Source organism: Phaseolus vulgaris, chromosome 11 (genome assembly GCF_000499845.2).
Source record: "Phaseolus vulgaris cultivar G19833 chromosome 11, P. vulgaris v2.0, whole genome shotgun sequence".
NCBI lineage: Eukaryota > Viridiplantae > Streptophyta > Magnoliopsida > Fabales > Fabaceae > Phaseolus > Phaseolus vulgaris.
Window position 1 is genome coordinate 49,493,636 of NC_023749.2, and position 19,153 is coordinate 49,512,788.

The window sequence follows — 19,153 nt, forward strand, 5'->3', positions numbered from 1 at the left end:
TCCCAGCACACCAGAACAAACTGTGATAGCCACCACTGCAATTAATACAATGAAAAAAAAAATTACACTAATTTAAAACAAACACTCATCTATTAAAAATATGTTTTTCTGCATTTTCATTAAATATTAAATAATAAATTGATATATTAAAAATTCATATTATTAAATATTTTTATTTTTTTTCCTGATTGAGTGCTTGTATTATTAAAAAAATATCACCGTAAATGAGATAATCACAATCGCTATATATAGATAAATTTATGATCTCAGTGTCAAATTCATGAGTTTAAACACTTCGAATAAAACCTATTATAGATATTTGTAAATATTTTGATATTATATCAATCATTTTTTTTGTAAATTTTATTGTGGAGATAATCATTTTTAAGCGTTATGACATATTTTTTAATATATTTTATTCTTATTTTTAATTTTATTTTAAAATTAATGTCATTCTTTGGGTTTTTAGATAAATTCTTTTTTTTCCTCTTTTCTCTAGTGAAAATAATGATATGTTTTAGAAAATATTTTAATAATATTCATTTTTATTTTTCAGTATTGATGTTTTAAATTTATAAAAATAATGTTTTTGTAACCAAATATTTTTATTAAACTTTCGTTTATGTTAATTTTATTATAGATTTGAAAAATAAATATTGTCAATTAATTTTTGTTTCTAGTGAAGCTTACCAACTCTATATATAAAAGATATAAGTTATTTGAGTTTAAGAGGTACAAATAACTATTATATTTCTATTACTTACTTTTATGTCATTTTTTTTATAAATTCATGAAATGTATTAGTTTCATATGAAACTAATAATTAATATTGTAACCTTTTAAGGAGAAGCGTTTTTAATATAATTTATCTTTTCATATTTGAGATCTTTTAAATGATAAATTATTATTTTAGAAATAATATAAAGAATTGAAAATGTATTTTTATATTAATTTTAATATACATAATTTTATTTCCTTCTATTAAGATTTATGCTTCTTTTAAAGAGAAAAATTAATCATTATGAAATAATCCATACTTATGTGTACTTCAATGATAAAATAGTCTATTTCAAAGAAGGTACAATCTAGGTTAGTTGATCTAAGACCATAATTTTTTATTTCTTTGAGTCAGAGGACATAAAAAATGCTAGAGTATCTTTAATACAAGATTAATAATTATTTTAAAATTTTGTACAATTTTTTTATGGTCCTTCCATGTTAAATATAATACATTGTGTATTGATGACAAACAAATAAATTCGTCCTAGTAAATATAGTTCAAATGCATTGTTTTTATCCTAATTTTTTTTTATATTATTAAAATAACTTAAGTTGTTTGATTATTTATTCATAATTATAATTTCTTTTTTTATTATATTAAAAAAATATTATTTTAGCATTGAATTTTTGACACTGTTATATTTTTAATTATTTAACAAATATTTAGATTATTATATACATAAGAAAAAAATAAAACATAAATGTTATATCTCCCAAATATCAAATACTAGAGTGAATATATATTATTAAATTGAAGTATTTGACCAAATATCAAAATCTTTATTTTTTCTTCTTCTATTGGTGATGCACTATTTAATATATCTTTATATATTTGAACCTATAACCCATGAGTTTTATAAAAGAGATTACTTAAAAATAAAAATATATTTAAAATGTGAATAATACAATTTTTTTTATAATACACATTTATAGGGATGATGACTTAAATTGGTCAAACATTACTAATTTAATGAGTAGGTACCCTTGACATGAAGGTACAATTACATTATATTATATTACTTCTTTGCTGATTTTCATTGAATTTGTTTGTTACTATCCCCACCCTGCTATATTTGCACCTTCCTTATAGCCGCCATCACTGTTCACCCAAACACTCTTTTATTTATTTATATCAATTATTGAAATGTACTTAGATATACGTGATGAGATTTTCCATAACCTTTTTTTTTATAGAAAAATAATATTTAATTTTTTATAAATTAAAATTATTTTATGTACAAGTCAAAAACAAAAAGAATATACAATATTATATAAGTTTTACTTCAAATTATGAAAAATTAATTATATATTTTAGATTTTTTTTAAAAATTATTGGGCCGGGTACTTCTCTCCTTGATGGTGCTCTCGGCTTCTCCTCTCGGCTGGTGCTCTCGGCTTCTCCTCTCGGCTGGTGCTCTCGGCTTCTCCTCACAACAGGTGGGGGGTACCTGCAAGTCGCTCCGATGCCAAAGTCAGAAAAGGTTTAATGTTCATCAGATAAAATCACTCTTACCTTTTTCTTGTGCTGACCTCCTATTTATAGGGTTTCGTTGATGGGCCTTCAACAGTACTTTTGGACTTTCTTCTCACACCTTTTTATTACTTTTACACCCCCTTGTGCAAGTTCCTTATTTAAATTGGGCTTTATTATGATTTTTATTATCCTTTCAGGTTTCGGTTTAAACCTCTCGGTTTCAACCTTTTTCCCTTGTTTACTCAATGTTGTTCTCGGCCTAAACCTCTCGGTTTTAGCCTACCAGTACACTAGCCCCCGAGGCAAAAATATTTTATTTCAAGTTTTAAAGAAATATTTGTGTCTTAATATAATATAATAATTTTTGACGTTTGATTTGATTTGATATGGAACGCTTTGATTTCTGCGCTTTATTTTGCTCAGTTTTCATGACTTGACAGGAACTTGCTATTTTGGCCGTTAGATGACATATGTTTGAATGGTGCCACATTGTTTATATCGTTTGAAATTCTAGGGTTTTTCCTGGGCTATAAATAGGTTTGCCATTGGGTTTTTTATGATTGTGTGAGCTTTGCTGCTGTTTAGAAGGAAGCATATTGTCAATCTTCGTTCAATTCTTGCGAAGGTAATGTCTCTTTCAAGTTCTTCTGCTACTGATGAATTTTCAAGCGCGGGTGGTGAATCAACTGGCCGAGTGGTTCGAGAAGAAGTTCCTCCTGAGTCAAAATCTTCTTCTGCTACTCCATCTTGTATGAATGATTCAAGTGGAGCTCCTGCTGTTGATGTTCCACAAGAATTTGGATTTGTCGTACCCCAGAAAAACCTTCGTCCTGGTTATCAATGGGTCAATCCTAAAGTCCGAGAGTATTTCTCGAAGTATCGTTCTGCTAACGAACTTCGGAGTTTTCTTTCCCGTTCTCAAATTTATTATTCTGATATTGAAAATGATATCATTTCATTTCGGCGTGTTGGTGATGTTGATAATGTGTGTCATGGCCGAGAAGGTGATAGCTATGAATTTTTTTTATTTTTATGCTTGCTTTTTCAGAGATCTTCATATTCGATTGCCTTTGAACAATTTTCAAATGGGCGTTCTTAATTTTCTTAATGTTGCTCCTACTCAGCTTCATCCTAATGGTTGGGCTGCGATGCAAGCATTCAGTATTTGTGTAAATTATTGTCACTTTCTCCTAGTCCTTCTGCATTTCTATACTATTATAGTTCTCGGCCTGGTAAACGGCCAGGGTGGCTATCCCTTATTAGCAAGTCCAATGTGTGTTTTCTTAAGCCTTTTACGTCGTCGTATAAGGATTTTAAAGGAAGTTTTTTCAAAATTCTAATAGAGCCACTAGGAAGAGAATATTTCTTTAATGGAAATTCTCCAAAATTTCCTCTGTATTGGACGAAAGATCCTGTGAAGTTTAACTCAATATCCTTTCATTCGATGGGTGTGGCCGATCGTCATGTTATTGAAGTTTTTAGTCGTTTCTCGTATCAAGTTCCCACTCATGCTTTGCTTCAGTTGTATATTTCATCACATCCTCGAGAAGATCTTACTGGTACGTGGTTATTCCGCATTTTCTTGCTTTTTAGGATAAGTTTTTTAACTTTGCTAAATTTTTTATTGATTTTCAGCTCTGATGGCAAGTACTAATCCGAAAGCTCGATCTTACTTTTCGAAACTGCTTAACAAAGTGGGTGATGTTACTCCCCGACGCGAGAATGTGGTGAATCCTGTTGTGGAAGTAGAAAACGTGGAGCCAGTTGCTAATGTTGACGTGGTGGAACCGACAAGTAATGTTGATGTTGCTGGTCCTTCGAAGAAATCAAAGAAACGGGATAGGAGCAGCAAGAAGTCACATTCATCTTCTCGGCGCCATCGCCATAGTGTAAATGTTTCATGTGAACCTCTTCCCGAAACGATTTTTAGTGCTACGAATAAATATGCAAAATTCGTTCAAACATCTTTTAGTGAATCAACTTACAATATGCTAAAAAATATGGATGCTGCTTCATTAGCGGATTCTGTTATTGAATTATCAAGTAGAAATCTTTTGATTGGAAAAATGATGAAAGAGAAGAATGGAAACTGTGTGTCGTTGTCCGAATTTGAGAAGCTGAAGAATGATTTTGCTGAGTATAAGGATAAAATGAACTCTTTATCATTAGAGTTAGAGAAGGTGGTAGAACAGAAAGAACAACAAGAAACCGAAAATGAAGGTCTTGGAAAAGAAATTTCTGATTTGAAGAATGAAAACCTGAAATGTATTACGGAGAATGCTCAATTATGCAAGGAGAATCAACTTTTGACCGAGAAGGTATCGGCGCTATCTTCTGCTAATGAATCTGACAGGAACACCATCAAACTTATGGATGAGGAGATTAATCAGCTAAAGACCAATGTTTTTGAAGCCGAAAGTTTTATATTTGAACAACACAAACTTGGCTTTGAGAAGGCTCTTCAACAAGCAAAATACTTTTATAAAATTCCTATTGATGAAGGTAATTTTGATGTTAAAAAGGACTTTTATAATGGTGAGCTAGTTCCTGCTAATGAGATTCCAGATAATGATGCTGAAGATATTAATATTGAAAATTAGGTATAGGGTTTTAAGGTTTAGTTTGTCGGATACTTCTCGGTTACTTGTGGAGAAGTATAATTGTTTTGGAATTGTAAGCTTTGTTGGATATTTGCATTCGTGATGTAATTCCTTTTTTTTTTGGGAACTTTTGTTAATATAACTGTTTAAGCTTTTGTGGTTATCATCGTAATTTTATCCTGTTATGTTCTGATAATTCTGTTATAATTGTTGAGGCTTGCTAATTTTCAGTTCTTTTGTTGAAAGCGTTAGAAATGTTAGAATTATTTGAGTTTCCCTCTCGGTTTCTATTATTAGTTTAAAGACGACATTTTGTTGGAGCATGAAGATATTAACTGTTATGACTTGGACCTTTCGGTAATATTAATTTTGTTGTGAAGTATAAAATTATTAATCAAAAACCTTTAATTTATTAAGGTTGATTCGTAATTGATATATTATTGACTGGAATATGCAACTGTCGGTTTAGTAATGTAAATTGTACGAGTAACTTTCGGTTTTTGGAATTGTGTTTTAGCTCTGATTTTTCGGTAGATAAAATGTTTAAGATTGAAAAATTTTAAAGGAAGATTCTGATAGCAGGGATTTTCAAAAAACGAAAGCTAATTCTGATCTTTCGGTTTTCGTGTGTTTTGAAGATTTTCAAGAATGAGCATTATTTGTTTGTTCGGGAGGGATTTCACCTGAAATGAAAGCATCCAAGCCCGAAAAAGCTATGTAAATCGATTCTCGGGTGGGATTTCACCTGGAATGAAAGCATCCAAACCCAAAAAAAAACTGTAAATCTATTCTCGGGTGGGATTTCACCTGAAGTGAAAGCATCCAAAGCCGAGAGTTTATTTAAATCTATTCTCGGGTGGGATTTCACCTGAAGTGAAAGCATCCAAAGCCGAGAGTTTATGTAAATCTATTCTCGGGTGGGATTTCACCTGAAGTGAAAGCATCCAAGACCGAGAGATGAAGAATGTATATGTACATAATGGAAGATAACAAAACGGATTGTTTCTTGAGAATTCCTCTTCATTATATGATAAGTAATTTACATCTATTCTAACTGAAATAAAATTTTAGATGACTTGCATTCCAGGTTCTCGGTATCATTTTTTCTTCCAAAGTTTCTAACCTATAAGCTCCATTTTGTAAGTTTTCTAGCACTCTAAAAGGTCCTTCCCAATTGGATGCCAATTTTCCATGTCGTGGATCCTTTCTAGCATCAGTTCGCATTCTCCACACCAGATCCCCTTCTTTAAAAGCCCTAAATCTGACTTTTGCATTAAATCTCTTCATTACTCTTCGTTTGACTGCCGTCTCTTTTATTTTTGCTTTTTCTCTAAGTTCTTCAATAAGATCAAGATCGGTTCTCAAACACTCATTGTTGATATTCCAGTCTTCCATTTGTCTTCTTAATGTGGGTTCATTAACTTCTACTGGTAACATTGCGTCTGTTCCATAAGTGAGATTGAACGGTGTTTCTCCAGTTGATGTTTGCGGTGTGCAACGATATGCCCATAAAATCTCTGGTAATTTCTCTGCCCATAATCCTTTAGCAGTCCCCAACCTCTTTTTTAATTGTCCAAGAATAACCTTGTTTGCGGCTTCAGCTTGTCCATTCGTTTGTGGATGTTCGACCGAAGTGGTTGTGGGCTTGATTCCCAAATCTGCATAAAATTCCATAAGTTTTTTGTCAATGAATTGTCGGCCATTGTCACTTACAATAGTATGTGGGATTCCGAATCGACATATTATATTTTTCCATATAAACGTTTGGACTTGCTGTGCCGTTATCTTTGTCAATGCTTCTGCTTCTATCCATTTTGTAAAGTAGTCTACAGCTACTATCATGAATTTTGTTTGGCCTCGTCCAAGTGGGAATGGGCCGAGTATATCAATTCCCCATTTTGCAAATGGCCATGGAGATATGATTTCTTGCAACTCCTGCGCTGGGATATGATTTAAGCTCCCAAACTCTTGGCATTTTCTACATGTTTTGACATAAACTTCACAGTCCTCTCGGATTGTTGGCCAATAATAACCAGCTCTACAAACCTTTGTTGCCATTGTTCGAGCTCCACAATGCAGTCCACAAATTCCTTCATGAAGTTCTTTGACCACATATTCTGCTTGTTCTTTGGTCAAACATTTTAACAAGGGCATAGAGTATCCCCTTTTATATAGCTCATCACCGATTGGAATGAAATTAGCGACTTTTTTTGCTATTTTGATATCCGGCTGAACACCTTGCTCCTGGGTCTTTATGATTTCGATGTATGTGTTTATCCAGTCATCTTTGGCTGTTACAATATTGAAGCATTCGTCGAGACTAACTGTCGGATGACTGAGGGTTTGTTGTATGATGGAATTGTGTTGCACTGGTCTTTGTTGGCTTGCTAACTTAGACAATGAATCTGCTTTCATATTTAATTCTCTTGGAATGTATTTCATCTCGGCCTTGTTAAAACATTGCATAATATTTAAGACTTTATGATAATATTTCATTAACAAAGGGTCTTTTACCTGATACTCCCCGTGCACTTGTCCCACCGACAGCTGTGAATCCGTTTTGCAAAGGACATTTTCCACTCCCATGTCTCTGGCTAATAACAATCCTGCAACAAGAGCTTCATATTCGGCCTGATTGTTGGATGTTTTGAACTCGAATTTGAGCGCCATTTCGACTTGGAAGTTATCGGGTCCTTCAAGTACTATTCCTGCTCCGCTTCCTCTTTGCTTGACGCGCCATCTACATACAAAGTCCACTGGTCCTGTTGTGCTGATGTTGGCATCTGAATGATAAAATCTGCAAGAGATTGGGCTTTGATTGGTCCTCTTGGTTCGTATTTGATTCCATATTCCGAAAGCTCCATTGACCATGTCACCATTCGACCTGCAAGCTCTGGTTTTTTTAAAATTTTAGATATTGGAAAATCTGTTCTCACTATTACCTGATGATTCTGAAAGTATGGTCGAAGGCGTCTTGCAGCATACACTAATGTTAGGGCAACTCTTTCAACTTTGGGATATCTGGTTTCGACATTTTGTAGGGTTCTACTCACAAAATATATCGGTTTCTGCTCTGGGTTTTCTTGGATTAAAGCGGCTCCTATTGCTTCATTTGAAGTAGCTAAGTAGACTATGATGGGTTGATTGGGTACAGGTTTTACTAAAATTGGAGGTTCAGCCACCATGCTCTTTATTTGAGATAAAGCTTGCTCACATTGTTCACTCCACACAAAATTTTCAGATTTTTTCAACAAGTTTATAATCGGTTTAGTTTTCTCAGCCAATATTGGCAGAAATCTTGATAGTGAATTCAACTTCCCTACTAGCCTTTGCACTTCTTTTAGGTTTTTTGGTCTTCCCATCTGCATGATTGCCTCACATTTGTCAGGATTAGCTTCAATTCCTCTGTTTGTCAACATAAATCCCAAAAATTTTCCTCCTCTGACGCCGAAAACGCATTTTTCTGGATTAAGTCGAATATTGTATTTCTTTATTTGAGCAAACACTTCTTCAAGGTCTTCCAGGTGTTTCTGTATCTCATTTGATTTAACAACCATGTCATCAACATACACTTCTAGGTTCTTTCCAATCTGTTCTTTAAACACTTTGTCCATCAATCTTTGGTATGTTGCCCCAACATTCTTCAAGCCGAAAGGCATGACTTTATAACAATAATTTGCAACATCAGTGGTGAAAGCTGTTTTCGGGATATCAGGTGCATACATCTGTATTTGATTATACCCCGAATAAGCATCAAGGAAACTCATCATCTCTTGGCCAGATGCCCCATCAACTAGTCGGTCTATGTTAGGTAATGGATATGTGTCTTTCGGACAAGCTTTGTTCAAATCGGTGTAATCTGTACACATTCTCCATTGTCCACTTGGTTTTTTGACGAGTACCACATTAGACAACCACGTGGTATACTTAGCTTCTCGGATAAAACCAGCTTGTATTAACTTTTGAGTTTCTTCAATTGCTGCTTGTCGTCGTTCTTCTCCTAACTTTCTTCGTTTTTGAGATACTGGCTTTGCTTCCCGGCAAACAGATAATTTGTGACACATTACCTCTGGATCAATTCCAGGGATATCAGACGGCCGCCAGGCAAATAAATCCTTATTACTACGCAACAATGTGATAAGTTTGCTAAGCAATTCATCAGGCATACTTCCACTTACATAAGTGCATTGTCTGTTGTCTTGGCCTAACAGTACTGCTGTCGTTTCTTCTTTTGGTTCCAGTCTTTCCTCATTCAATCTGGGATCCAAGTCCACCATGGCTACTATTTTTTCAGCCTCTTTATCCACCTTCAAATTCATTTTTAAATCTGCTGCATAACATTCTCGAGCATCTCTTTGATTGACATAAACTGTAGCTATCTCTCCTTTTTCTGTTGGGAATTTCATGGCCAAATGTGGTGTTGACACGATTGCTCCTAACTTATTTAAGGAAGATCGTCCTAGCAACACATTGTATGAGGTGGATGCGTCCACTACCAGATATCGGATTTTAATTTTTCTAACTTTGCTACCTCTTCCAAATGTTGTCACCAAATCAACATATCCCTTTGTGTTAACTCTTTCGCCTGAAAAGCCAATGATTTGCTCTCGAAAAGGCACTATGTCTTCTTCTCTCAAATGTAACCTTTTGAACGTATCCCAGAACAAGATATCGACCGAACTCCCTTGATCAACCAGGGTCTTCATGACAGCATATTCGGCTATTTCAACCGTGATTACCATAGGATCATCATGATCTGGATCAATTTCTTGGAAGTCTTCGTCTGTGAAAAGCATTGGTGGTAAAGTTCTTCTTTTGAAAACATGATTAACAGACCTGATATTTCTCCAATGTTGCTTTCGTGCAGATGAGGATTCCTTCCCAGAAAAACCTCCTGAGATCGTATTTATAAACCCCCTAACCGGTCTTCCCAAACTTCGCTCTCTGCTTCGTCTTACTGATTGAGTGTTTTGATAGATTCTATCTCTTCTTTCGTCTAGCCTTCCAACCCTTCTTTCGTCTCTTTTTTCCACTTGTTTTTCTCTCCTTTCCAACCTTTCAACCCTTCTTTCACCCAGCTCTCGCCCCCTCGTATCTCTCTCTGGACTCAACCATACTCTTGGATTTCCCCTTTGAACAAAACGTTTTAACTGTCCGGCATGAATCAACTCTTCTATTTTATCTTTCAACCCAATACATTCTTCTGTATGATGACCATGATTTTATGATATTCACAATGTTTGGTGCGGTCTGCCCTTTCTGGTGTTCTTGCTTTTCTTGGTGATGGTATTATTTCGGCTGCCATGGCTTCCTGTAAAATTCTTGCTCTGTTCATATTTAGAGGTGTGTATTGCTGGAACTTTCGAGCTCTGAATTCTTCTCGGGCTCTTCTTGCAACAGGCGGGTGTTCTCTTTCTGTCACCCTCTTCTCGCCTCCATCAACCCTTACTTGGTTTCGAAACTCCCTTAATTCTTCCATTTGCATAAATTTTGATGCCCGTTGCCTTAGTTCATCCAGATTGATCGCAGGTTTCTTGCAAAGACTATCGGCAAATGGTCCCGGTTTTAATGCCGTTATCATATGATGCATGGTGACCTCTGGACTAAGATTTCGGATTCCCAAAGCAACCTTTCCAAAACGTTCCATGAACATTCTTAAAGACTCTCCTTTCTCTTGTCTTATGTTCACTAAGGCGATTGACGTTAAATGATGGGGACGACTAGTTGCAAATTGAGCACCGAACTTTTCTATCAACGTATCAAAACAATCTATACTCAAAGGTGGGAGGCGTGTAAACCAGCTCAATGTTGCCCCTTTCAGAGTTGTAGGAAATACTCTGCACATAACAGCATCATTCCATGTATACAAGCTGATTTGAGTAGTATATATTGCAATATGCTCATCAGGATCCGTACTTCCATCATATTTGTCAATGGTTAAGTTCTTCCAATTGTCAGGCAACGGAGTATCGACTATAACATCATAAACGGATGTTTTCTGGAAGATGTTCCTGCACAAACCCCAGAGTTTTGAAGCCATCTTCTTCTGGTTTGAGAATTTTCATTATACATCCTCTCGTTCACTTGTATCCCCGGTTGGACAGTTTCGAAAGATGAATTCAAAACCGTTTCCTCTTGTAACTTTCTCCTCATGTGTGCGTTTTCGGCTCTCAACATACTCAATTCTTCTTCATTATTCTTTTTTAACATCTCGAATTCTTTTTGTAATTGGACCAACATTGCCATTGGCATGTTAACATTGTCTTCCCGATCTCCACCTTGTTCTCCTCCTTGACTCATCTTGTCTTTAACCCTTCTCAATTGACCCTCGGCCCCACGGTGGGCGCCAAAATGTTCTTACAACAAGGACCAAGAACACTTGAAATGGGTTAATCAAGACTAATCCTTCAATCTTGGGCCGGGTACTTCTCTCCTTGATGGTGCTCTCGGCTTCTCCTCTCGGCTGGTGCTCTCGGCTTCTCCTCTCGGCTGGTGCTCTCGGCTTCTCCTCTCGGCTGGTGCTCTCGGCTTCTCCTCACAACAGGTGGGGGGTACCTGCAAGTCGCTCCGATGCCAAAGTCAGAAAAGGTTTAATGTTCATCAGATAAAATCACTCTTACCTTTTTCTTGTGCTGACCTCCTATTTATAGGGTTTCGTTGATGGGCCTTCAACAGTACTTTTGGACTTTCTTCTCACACCTTTTTATTACTTTTACACCCCCTTGTGCAAGTTCCTTATTTAAATTGGGCTTTATTATGATTTTTATTATCCTTTCAGGTTTCGGTTTAAACCTCTCGGTTTCAACCTTTTTCCCTTGTTTACTCAATGTTGTTCTCGGCCTAAACCTCTCGGTTTTAGCCTACCAGTACAGTAAATATATTTATAATAGATATTAAGATATTTATTCATTACAAATCATGTTTGAAAAATAAAAAGTAATATGCTGTATTTTGTAACGAGTTTTTCAAGAGTTTTGCTCCCGGATTTGACTTATGCAATTTAGAAAATAAAATGTACTCACAATCACGACTTTTATCAATGTATATAATATAAAGTTCATGTAATAAATACGTTTAAATTTTAGTTCTTAATTTTTTCAAGACATGTACTTATCAGTAATTTAAACAACCAATATATAATATATTTTATATATAAAAAAAGAGATTACTAATAAGTCACGGTTTTTGGTGAGTTTATTTTGTATTCAAAACTCCAATGTTTTTTTTATGTACAATAATAAAATGACTTAGTTATTATTTAAACTATATAAATAATGTATTTTAGATAATTTTATTGATTAAATTATTTATAATTAGTGATCTTGTTTCATATATTTACTTGTTCTTGGGATATGGAAGTAAAACAGTTTTGTGAAATTTTTGTTATTAATTTTAGAATTTAAAGTTCATTCTACAAGTTTATGTTTTCAGTTAAAAAGTAAATATAATAATTTAATTTGTCTTATGAGATATAAAATGATAACAACTTTGTCTTGCTACTCTCCTTCCAATTATTAGTGGTTTTGTTTTATATTTAAATATTTTTATATGAAAAGATAATGGTTGAGTATTATATATGTGAGAGAAGTGAAAAATATTTTTATAGAAAACTTTGTACTTGTCACAACAAGTTAATTGTTCTTAGTTGTGAGATTTAAGATATGATTTAACTAAGGATCTTAATACTGGTTATGAGTACAAGATATGAATAATCAAAGTAAAAGTTATGTGGTTATCACGATTTATTAACTTTAAAGATTATAATAACAATAAATTCAAAATTCTTGATTTTGGAATGAACTCTTGAATGTAGATAAGAATTTGAAGGATTCTCTACCAATACTATTTTCCTTAATTGATTTTGTTATAAACTTTTGGTCAAAGATCATTTAAAAAAAATGAGAAACTTATTTATGACAATTATTGAATAAAAAAAGATAAACATTACTGCAAACTTATAATAACAGTAAATTTAAAATTCATGATTTTATGGAACAAATAGAATAAACTCTTGAATGTAATGATAGGAATTTGAATGATGGTCAACCACTGAAAATAAAAAATAAAAAATTATTAAATAATTTTTTTAAAGTAAAAAAATAATTAGTTACTATACTAATTAAATTAGAGATCATTTTAGAAACTTAATTTTTTTTTAATTTCTAAATTAGTTTATATTATTGTTAAATAGTTTCTAAATTGGTATCTAATTAACTACCAAGTTTTTTGCTACCAAACTTAGAATTTAAATAATTGGTAGTTAAAACCTTAGTATCTAATCAGATATCAATTTAGAAACTATTTAACAATAATAGAAACTAATTTAAAAACTATTATTTTTTAGTTTCTAAAATAGTATCTAATTTAGTCAGTAAATAATTATTTTTTGTCTCTAAAATTAGTTTCTATTTAGTGATTTTCTTGTAGTGTACCAATACTATTTTTCTTAATTGATTTTGTTACAAACTTTTGGTCAAACATCATTTAGAAAAAAAGTGAGAAACTTATTTATCATAATTATAGAATCAATAAGATAAACATTATTACAAAAAGACAGTTTAACTATAGTTATAGATATTGTTTTAAGTTAAACATTGTAAAAAAATTGTGATACTTTTAATGTAAATATATAGACGACGATTATGAGGAGGATCATTGTCTTGTCTATACTAAGCGAGAGAGAATAAAAGACGATTATATGGGGAACTATCGTCTATTGTTAAACGTGTTACCACAAACGACGATTTTAGTGAACAACCGTTGCATATGGACTTTTAAAATCAGAATCCCAACCCCCTTTTCCTACACGCTCACTCGTTTGTTTGAGTTTTGAAAGGGTTGTCCTTGCTATGTCATCGTTAGTACATCGTTTACCACTCATTTGTTGTTTGTTTGTTTTTTCTTTCATTTTTTGTTACTAATGTTGTGTTTTGGTTGTCATAGGTTGTTTGTCTCTGGTTCAAACTTCATACTTCACTGTTCTTTGGCTTCCTCTGTTGCCGTTTTGGTTCCTCTGCTCATACCTCCTTTTTATTGCTACTTTGTTTGCACTCACCACCAAATTGGTTTTTATTTATTTTTAAATTATAATTTTATAATTAGTATTGAAATAATTTTATAACTAAGTTTAGGATTTATAATTAGTATATTTTAGTTAATATTTTTTTAGTTATATAATTAATATTAATAAAATTTTATAATTAATATTAGGGTTTATAATTAATATTATTTTAGTTATATAATTAATATTAATAAAATTTAATAATTAATATTAAGACTTAGAATTAGTATTAATAAAATTTTATAATTAATATTAGACTTTATAATTAATATTATTTTAGTTAATGTTATGTTATTTATATAATGTTCCTGTTAGGGAGATGAAACCTAGAGAACTATTGAAGTCTCCGTCTTTCTCCTTCGGTCGGGCAGGTTGCTGGGTGCTTGACTGAGGTCCTTCTCGTCTTCGTGCTTCTCCTTCGGCTCTCGGTCTCGGGTGAACATCGAATGGGGGGTACCTGCGGAAGGCACTCCGACGCCCAAGTCAGTAAATCGGGTGATAGATACTCAGGTAGGTGTACAGTAATAAATGACGTACCTTTCTCCTTGGGATGTGTGCTATTTATATTATTTTAATGGACTTACCTTATTGGGCCTGAGTAGTGGAGTGAATCTCACTTATGGGTGTATTACTTAAGCCTTAATGACGGATTAGCTTCACTGACCTTGGTTTGAGCGTTAATGGATGTATGGGTCGTCCTGCCAGGCAGACCGTGGCGATTCCCCTCGTCTCGGCCAAGTTTCCGTGGTCTCGGTCAAGTCCCTCGGATCTTGGCCAGGCTTCCTTGGTCTCGGTCGTCTCGACTAAGTCTCTCAGGTCTCGGCCAGGTTTCCCTAATCTCGGTCAGGTGGACAAGGTCTCGGGCAGTTGGGTGGGTCTCAGTCAGAGAGACCGAGTGTCGGTCTCACCCATAACAGTACATATAACTAATATGAAAGAAATTTTAGTTTTATAATTAATATTATAGTTAGATTATTATTTAAATGATTATTAGTTGTGATTTTTATAATTTAGAATTGATTATTTTTTGAATCGTATGTATAATTAGAATTCTTTATTTATTGAATTGCATGTATAATTTGAATTCTTAAATTTTTATAATTGCATGTATATTTATAATTCTTTAATGTATGTTAATATTGAGTTTGGAGTGTCCGACCATCGTCAAATTGTTAGATTTTGGATTGAGAGATCCAAATTTAGTAGACTTTCATTCAAAGATCCTTAGTTTTTGTTTGATATTTAATACATGTATTTGTCAACTACTCCTCCAATTGTATTTTTTTTTAAAAATATTTTATAAAAAGCAGATGAGGTGGTTGTAGTGATAGTAAATGTATTGAGTCTTGAATTGTTCAATTGGACACTTTGGGAAGAACAATAACTTTTTATTAGTTCAGTAGTACATAACTTGTAATCCACATCTCATATATATTATGTAATTTTGGTTAATTTCATTTTGTGTTATTCTTAGGGTGCATATTTGATTGTGAAGATTTCGTGTTACCACTTTTATTTCATGCCACCTGAAGACCAATGCGAAATGTTTTCAAAATTTCGTGAAATATAAGAGATGATGATTAAAGTATATGTACTATTGAATTATAATAAAAATGAATCTTCTATAAGGAGATATGTTCATACCTTTAATAAATAATGTGGCTCCCCCCTTGATGTGGTGAAGGTCATGGTGAAGAAAATACGAGTTGCTAATGCTCAAGTTCCCCTGCCTACATATGAGGTAATTATTGTGGTCCAGGCATTTCAGACATTCATAGTCTGGCTCACACACCTCGTTCGACCTATTCTTGAACTATGGTTAGAAATTAATTTGTATTTATGTATTATATTTAATTCCATAAATTGTTCTTTATTTTGAAGCAACAACGTCGTAAACCAAGTCTGCAAAGAAAGAAGCAACCAATTTCCATCAACGATCCTATAGTCGCATTATTAGAGATTGTTGTGGCTATAGGTACAAACTTAGCGGAAGTTTTTTGAGATGACACTGTTTTTGGAAAAAACAATTGTTGGGTTTAATAGTGTCAAAGTTCAAGAGGGTGGGGGGGGGGGGGGGTGAATTGACCTTTTAAAAGCTTCTCGAAAAAACAGTGTTTAACACAGTTTACAGAAAATAAATCGTTCTATATGGAAATGAACAGATTTATTTTGGCATTGTTTGTGTGTTTGAAAAGCGTTTATATAGCAAGGTTAATCACAATATTTTGCAGATAGACTTTCCAGATGCTCACACACTGATATTAGACTGAGAGCCAGTGAATAAAAAAAAACAGCAAGCTTCAATTCCAAGCAAAATGATTTAGGTTCAATTAATGGCTTGACAATTTATTGAGTAATCTATTACAATCAACCTGTTCTAATGGCTTTTAACAAATTATAAGTGTTCTTCTTGAAATCAAACAGTTTTCCAGAAATTAAGAACAATATGAACCGAGCCCAGAAAGAACAGATTTATTTTTGATTGAACAGATTTATTTCTTTGCTGTTTTAACAATTATGCAGAAACTTAAGTGCAGAGATTGAGAGAGAATGAACACAAGGCAATTATACTGGTTCACTCAACTGAGCTACATCCAGTCTTCACCTAAACCAAGGTGAAATTCACTAAATCACAATTCAAACAACACAAATCCCACTGTTCTTGAAACCTACAAGAACTTAGGTACACTTGCTGAAAAAACCTATTTCAGCACACACACACTCTTCAAGAAACCCTATCAAGAAGAGTGTACAATCAAACTTTTACAAGAAATGAAAAGTGAAACGAATACACCTGATTGAGGATGCAAAAATTTGCCTTAAACCAGTAGACAGGATTGCTAGAATAGTAGCAGCACCTCACACCAAGCTTTTAGAACCAACCAAGAACAAGCACTTTGTGATTTTCGAAATCTTTGAAGAACAGATGCTAATTCTTTGTAAACTCTTAATTCTCTGCTGTAAAACTTGTTTTCTCAAATGTGTGAACAACTCTTAAACTTAGAAACAACTTTTCATTTCATAGAAAACCAACTTATAACAGATTTTTGAAAAACAGTTGAAGCTGTTATAAAATGAACAGATTGAAAATAAAATGAACAAATTTATTTTCAAAAAACAGTTAGAGAATTTGTTAAGTGAGGAGACTTAGTCAACCATTCTGGTGCAGGGATAAAAATGAAAAACGTTTGAACTAGACATGGCACCAGAGACAAAATGAATCTATTCATTTACAGATGAACAAATTTATTTTTCAAAACGAAAACAGAAAAGCTTAACTATTTAAAACACATTCGTTTTGAAAGGTAGAAGACTTAGTCAAAACACATGATGCACAAAATCTAATTTTCACAAGACTTAGCCAAAACATCAGTTTAAAAATGAATCTGTTTATTTAGAAAATAACAGATTTATTTTTATGCAGTAAACGTGTTTTTTTGTGTGTAAAACATGTGAAAAACAGTTTAAGAAAACTTATGCTTGTTCTTATCACATGGCCAGGGTAGGAGGTGAGTTACTCAGCAAAAAGCCCACTTTTAAACAACCTCTAAACACTACCTAAGACACACTTAAAGCAAAGCAAAATACACATGAAATGTACATAGAAGTCTTCATCAAACACATGTCTTGAAGGGGCAGCAACCATCTTCAACAATCTCCCCCTGTTTGATGGAGACAAATCCCCATAGCTCTGTTGCTTTAAGAACCTGTACTGCACCAAATATTAAACCAGAAAAACAGAAACATTGCATAACATGTGAAGTGGTTTTAAGGTGCAGAATTTAACTTCCTGTTTCAGCTAGCTTCACCTAGCATGGTGAGTTATTTTTCTCCCCCTTTGGATTCATCAAACAGCATATAGGCATAGGGAAAAAATATAAAACAGAAAACATAACCATAATAGTCCAGAAAATAAAACCAAATTGTTCAGCATTACAGAAATTTGAAAACTGATAAGGAAAACATGAAAAGCAGAAGACTACTGATCCTTGTAGTATAACTCTGCAAGCTGCACTTGAACCCCTTCAATTTGATCATCAAGGTGTTGAAACCTTGCTTGAGTAGTCTCAAAGTATGCCCTCTGTTCTGCTGTCATGACATCAAGGCGATGCAGAACTTGCCTTTCAAACATGGATAATGGTTCACCATGATATTCTGGAGTTTGATAGGCCACAATGGCATTCATATGAGTTGCAGCAACTTCTTCATGCACTGATTGGGGAGCAGGTGAGTCTCCTCTGACTTTTACAGATGGAGAGCTTGTCCTTTGATTTCCAGCATGTTCAGCAGATTGCTCTTGACCATAGGAGTGATGGAGAACATAACACGAGTGTTCTGCAGCTTGGACAGTGTCATCCTCCATGGGAACAACTTCATCCTCATCTTCATTGTTGAGGTTTGAGGCTCCATGTTCTGCTTGAGGGTTCTTGCCTTTGAGAACCACCCACTTGTCCTCAATTTTGTGGAATCCCATTTTTGTGAGAGTTGAATTGTCAATCTCACTAACAACCTTGATAGGGTTGTTTCTCTCATTTGTAACATCAACACCAAAGTAATCAATCAATTTGGAAACAAGTATAGCATAGGGAAAGCGATAATCAACCAACCTTTTGGATTTCAACATGTGTTCATTGATAATGAAAACCCAGTTTACCTTAATCTGGTTCATGTTGCAATATAGAAGGATTAAATCCTCTTCATGCAAAACAACATGATTTGTACCTCTTGGGATGAGTTGCCAAGCTATAATGTAGGCAACAAGGCGTGGAGTGAGGTTCAAATGGCCTGCATGGAACCTGCTTATGCTCTGTGTAGGGTTCCTCATGCAGCTTTTATAATATTGCAGCTTGTTGAATTCTTGAATTCCACTGGTGTTTCCTTTTCCTACCTTCAGTCCAGCATACTTGATTCCAGCCACAGAATTCCACACCTGACTTGTGATCTTCATCTTGATCCCTTTCACATAAGAGACAATGTTCTTTCCATCCAACGTTAGGTTAGTGTAAAACACCTTAACCAAGTCAGGATATACATTACCCGTTAATTCTAGCAGTTTTTTCAGTTTTTGGTGCTTGATCACAACCCTTGTTTCTGTCAATTTTTCTGATTTCAGCCAGTTGAAATCCAGCACTTTGGGTATGTTAATCTGCTTTCTGCTTGTCTCGTGAGTGTAGGCATTGATGTCTTCTTCATTTCCAGCGAACCAACCTTCTAGCACACCTTGAAAGGTGGTTTGCT

General features: G+C 33.9%; 1 protein-coding gene and 1 pseudogene across 1 annotated transcript; both read right to left on the reverse strand.

Moving 5' to 3' along the window:
* Positions 1-7,556: 7,556 nt before the first annotated feature.
* On the reverse strand, positions 7,557-10,894 carry LOC137809349 (uncharacterized). Its single transcript, XM_068610475.1, has 2 exons — positions 10,052-10,894; positions 7,557-10,004 (listed from the first exon to the last, which is right to left on the reverse strand). The coding sequence occupies exons 1-2, from the start codon at positions 10,892-10,894 to the stop codon at positions 7,557-7,559; spliced, it is 3,291 nt and encodes a 1,096-aa protein (XP_068466576.1).
* A 7,000-nt stretch (positions 10,895-17,894) lies between these two features.
* The window catches only part of LOC137809355 (MDIS1-interacting receptor like kinase 2-like), a 21,422-nt pseudogene continuing 20,163 nt past the window's right edge, over positions 17,895-19,153 (reverse strand).

Excerpts from the sequence above, each read along its gene's own strand:
- LOC137809349 (XM_068610475.1), bottom strand. The coding sequence starts at position 10,894 with ATGGCTTCAAAACTCTGGGGTTTGTGCAGGAACATCTTCCAGAAAACA. Across the intron at positions 10,005-10,051 it reads TGGTCATCATACAGAAGAAT|TTAAAACGTTTTGTTCAAAG; the intron begins GTATTGGGTTGA and ends CATGCCGGACAG.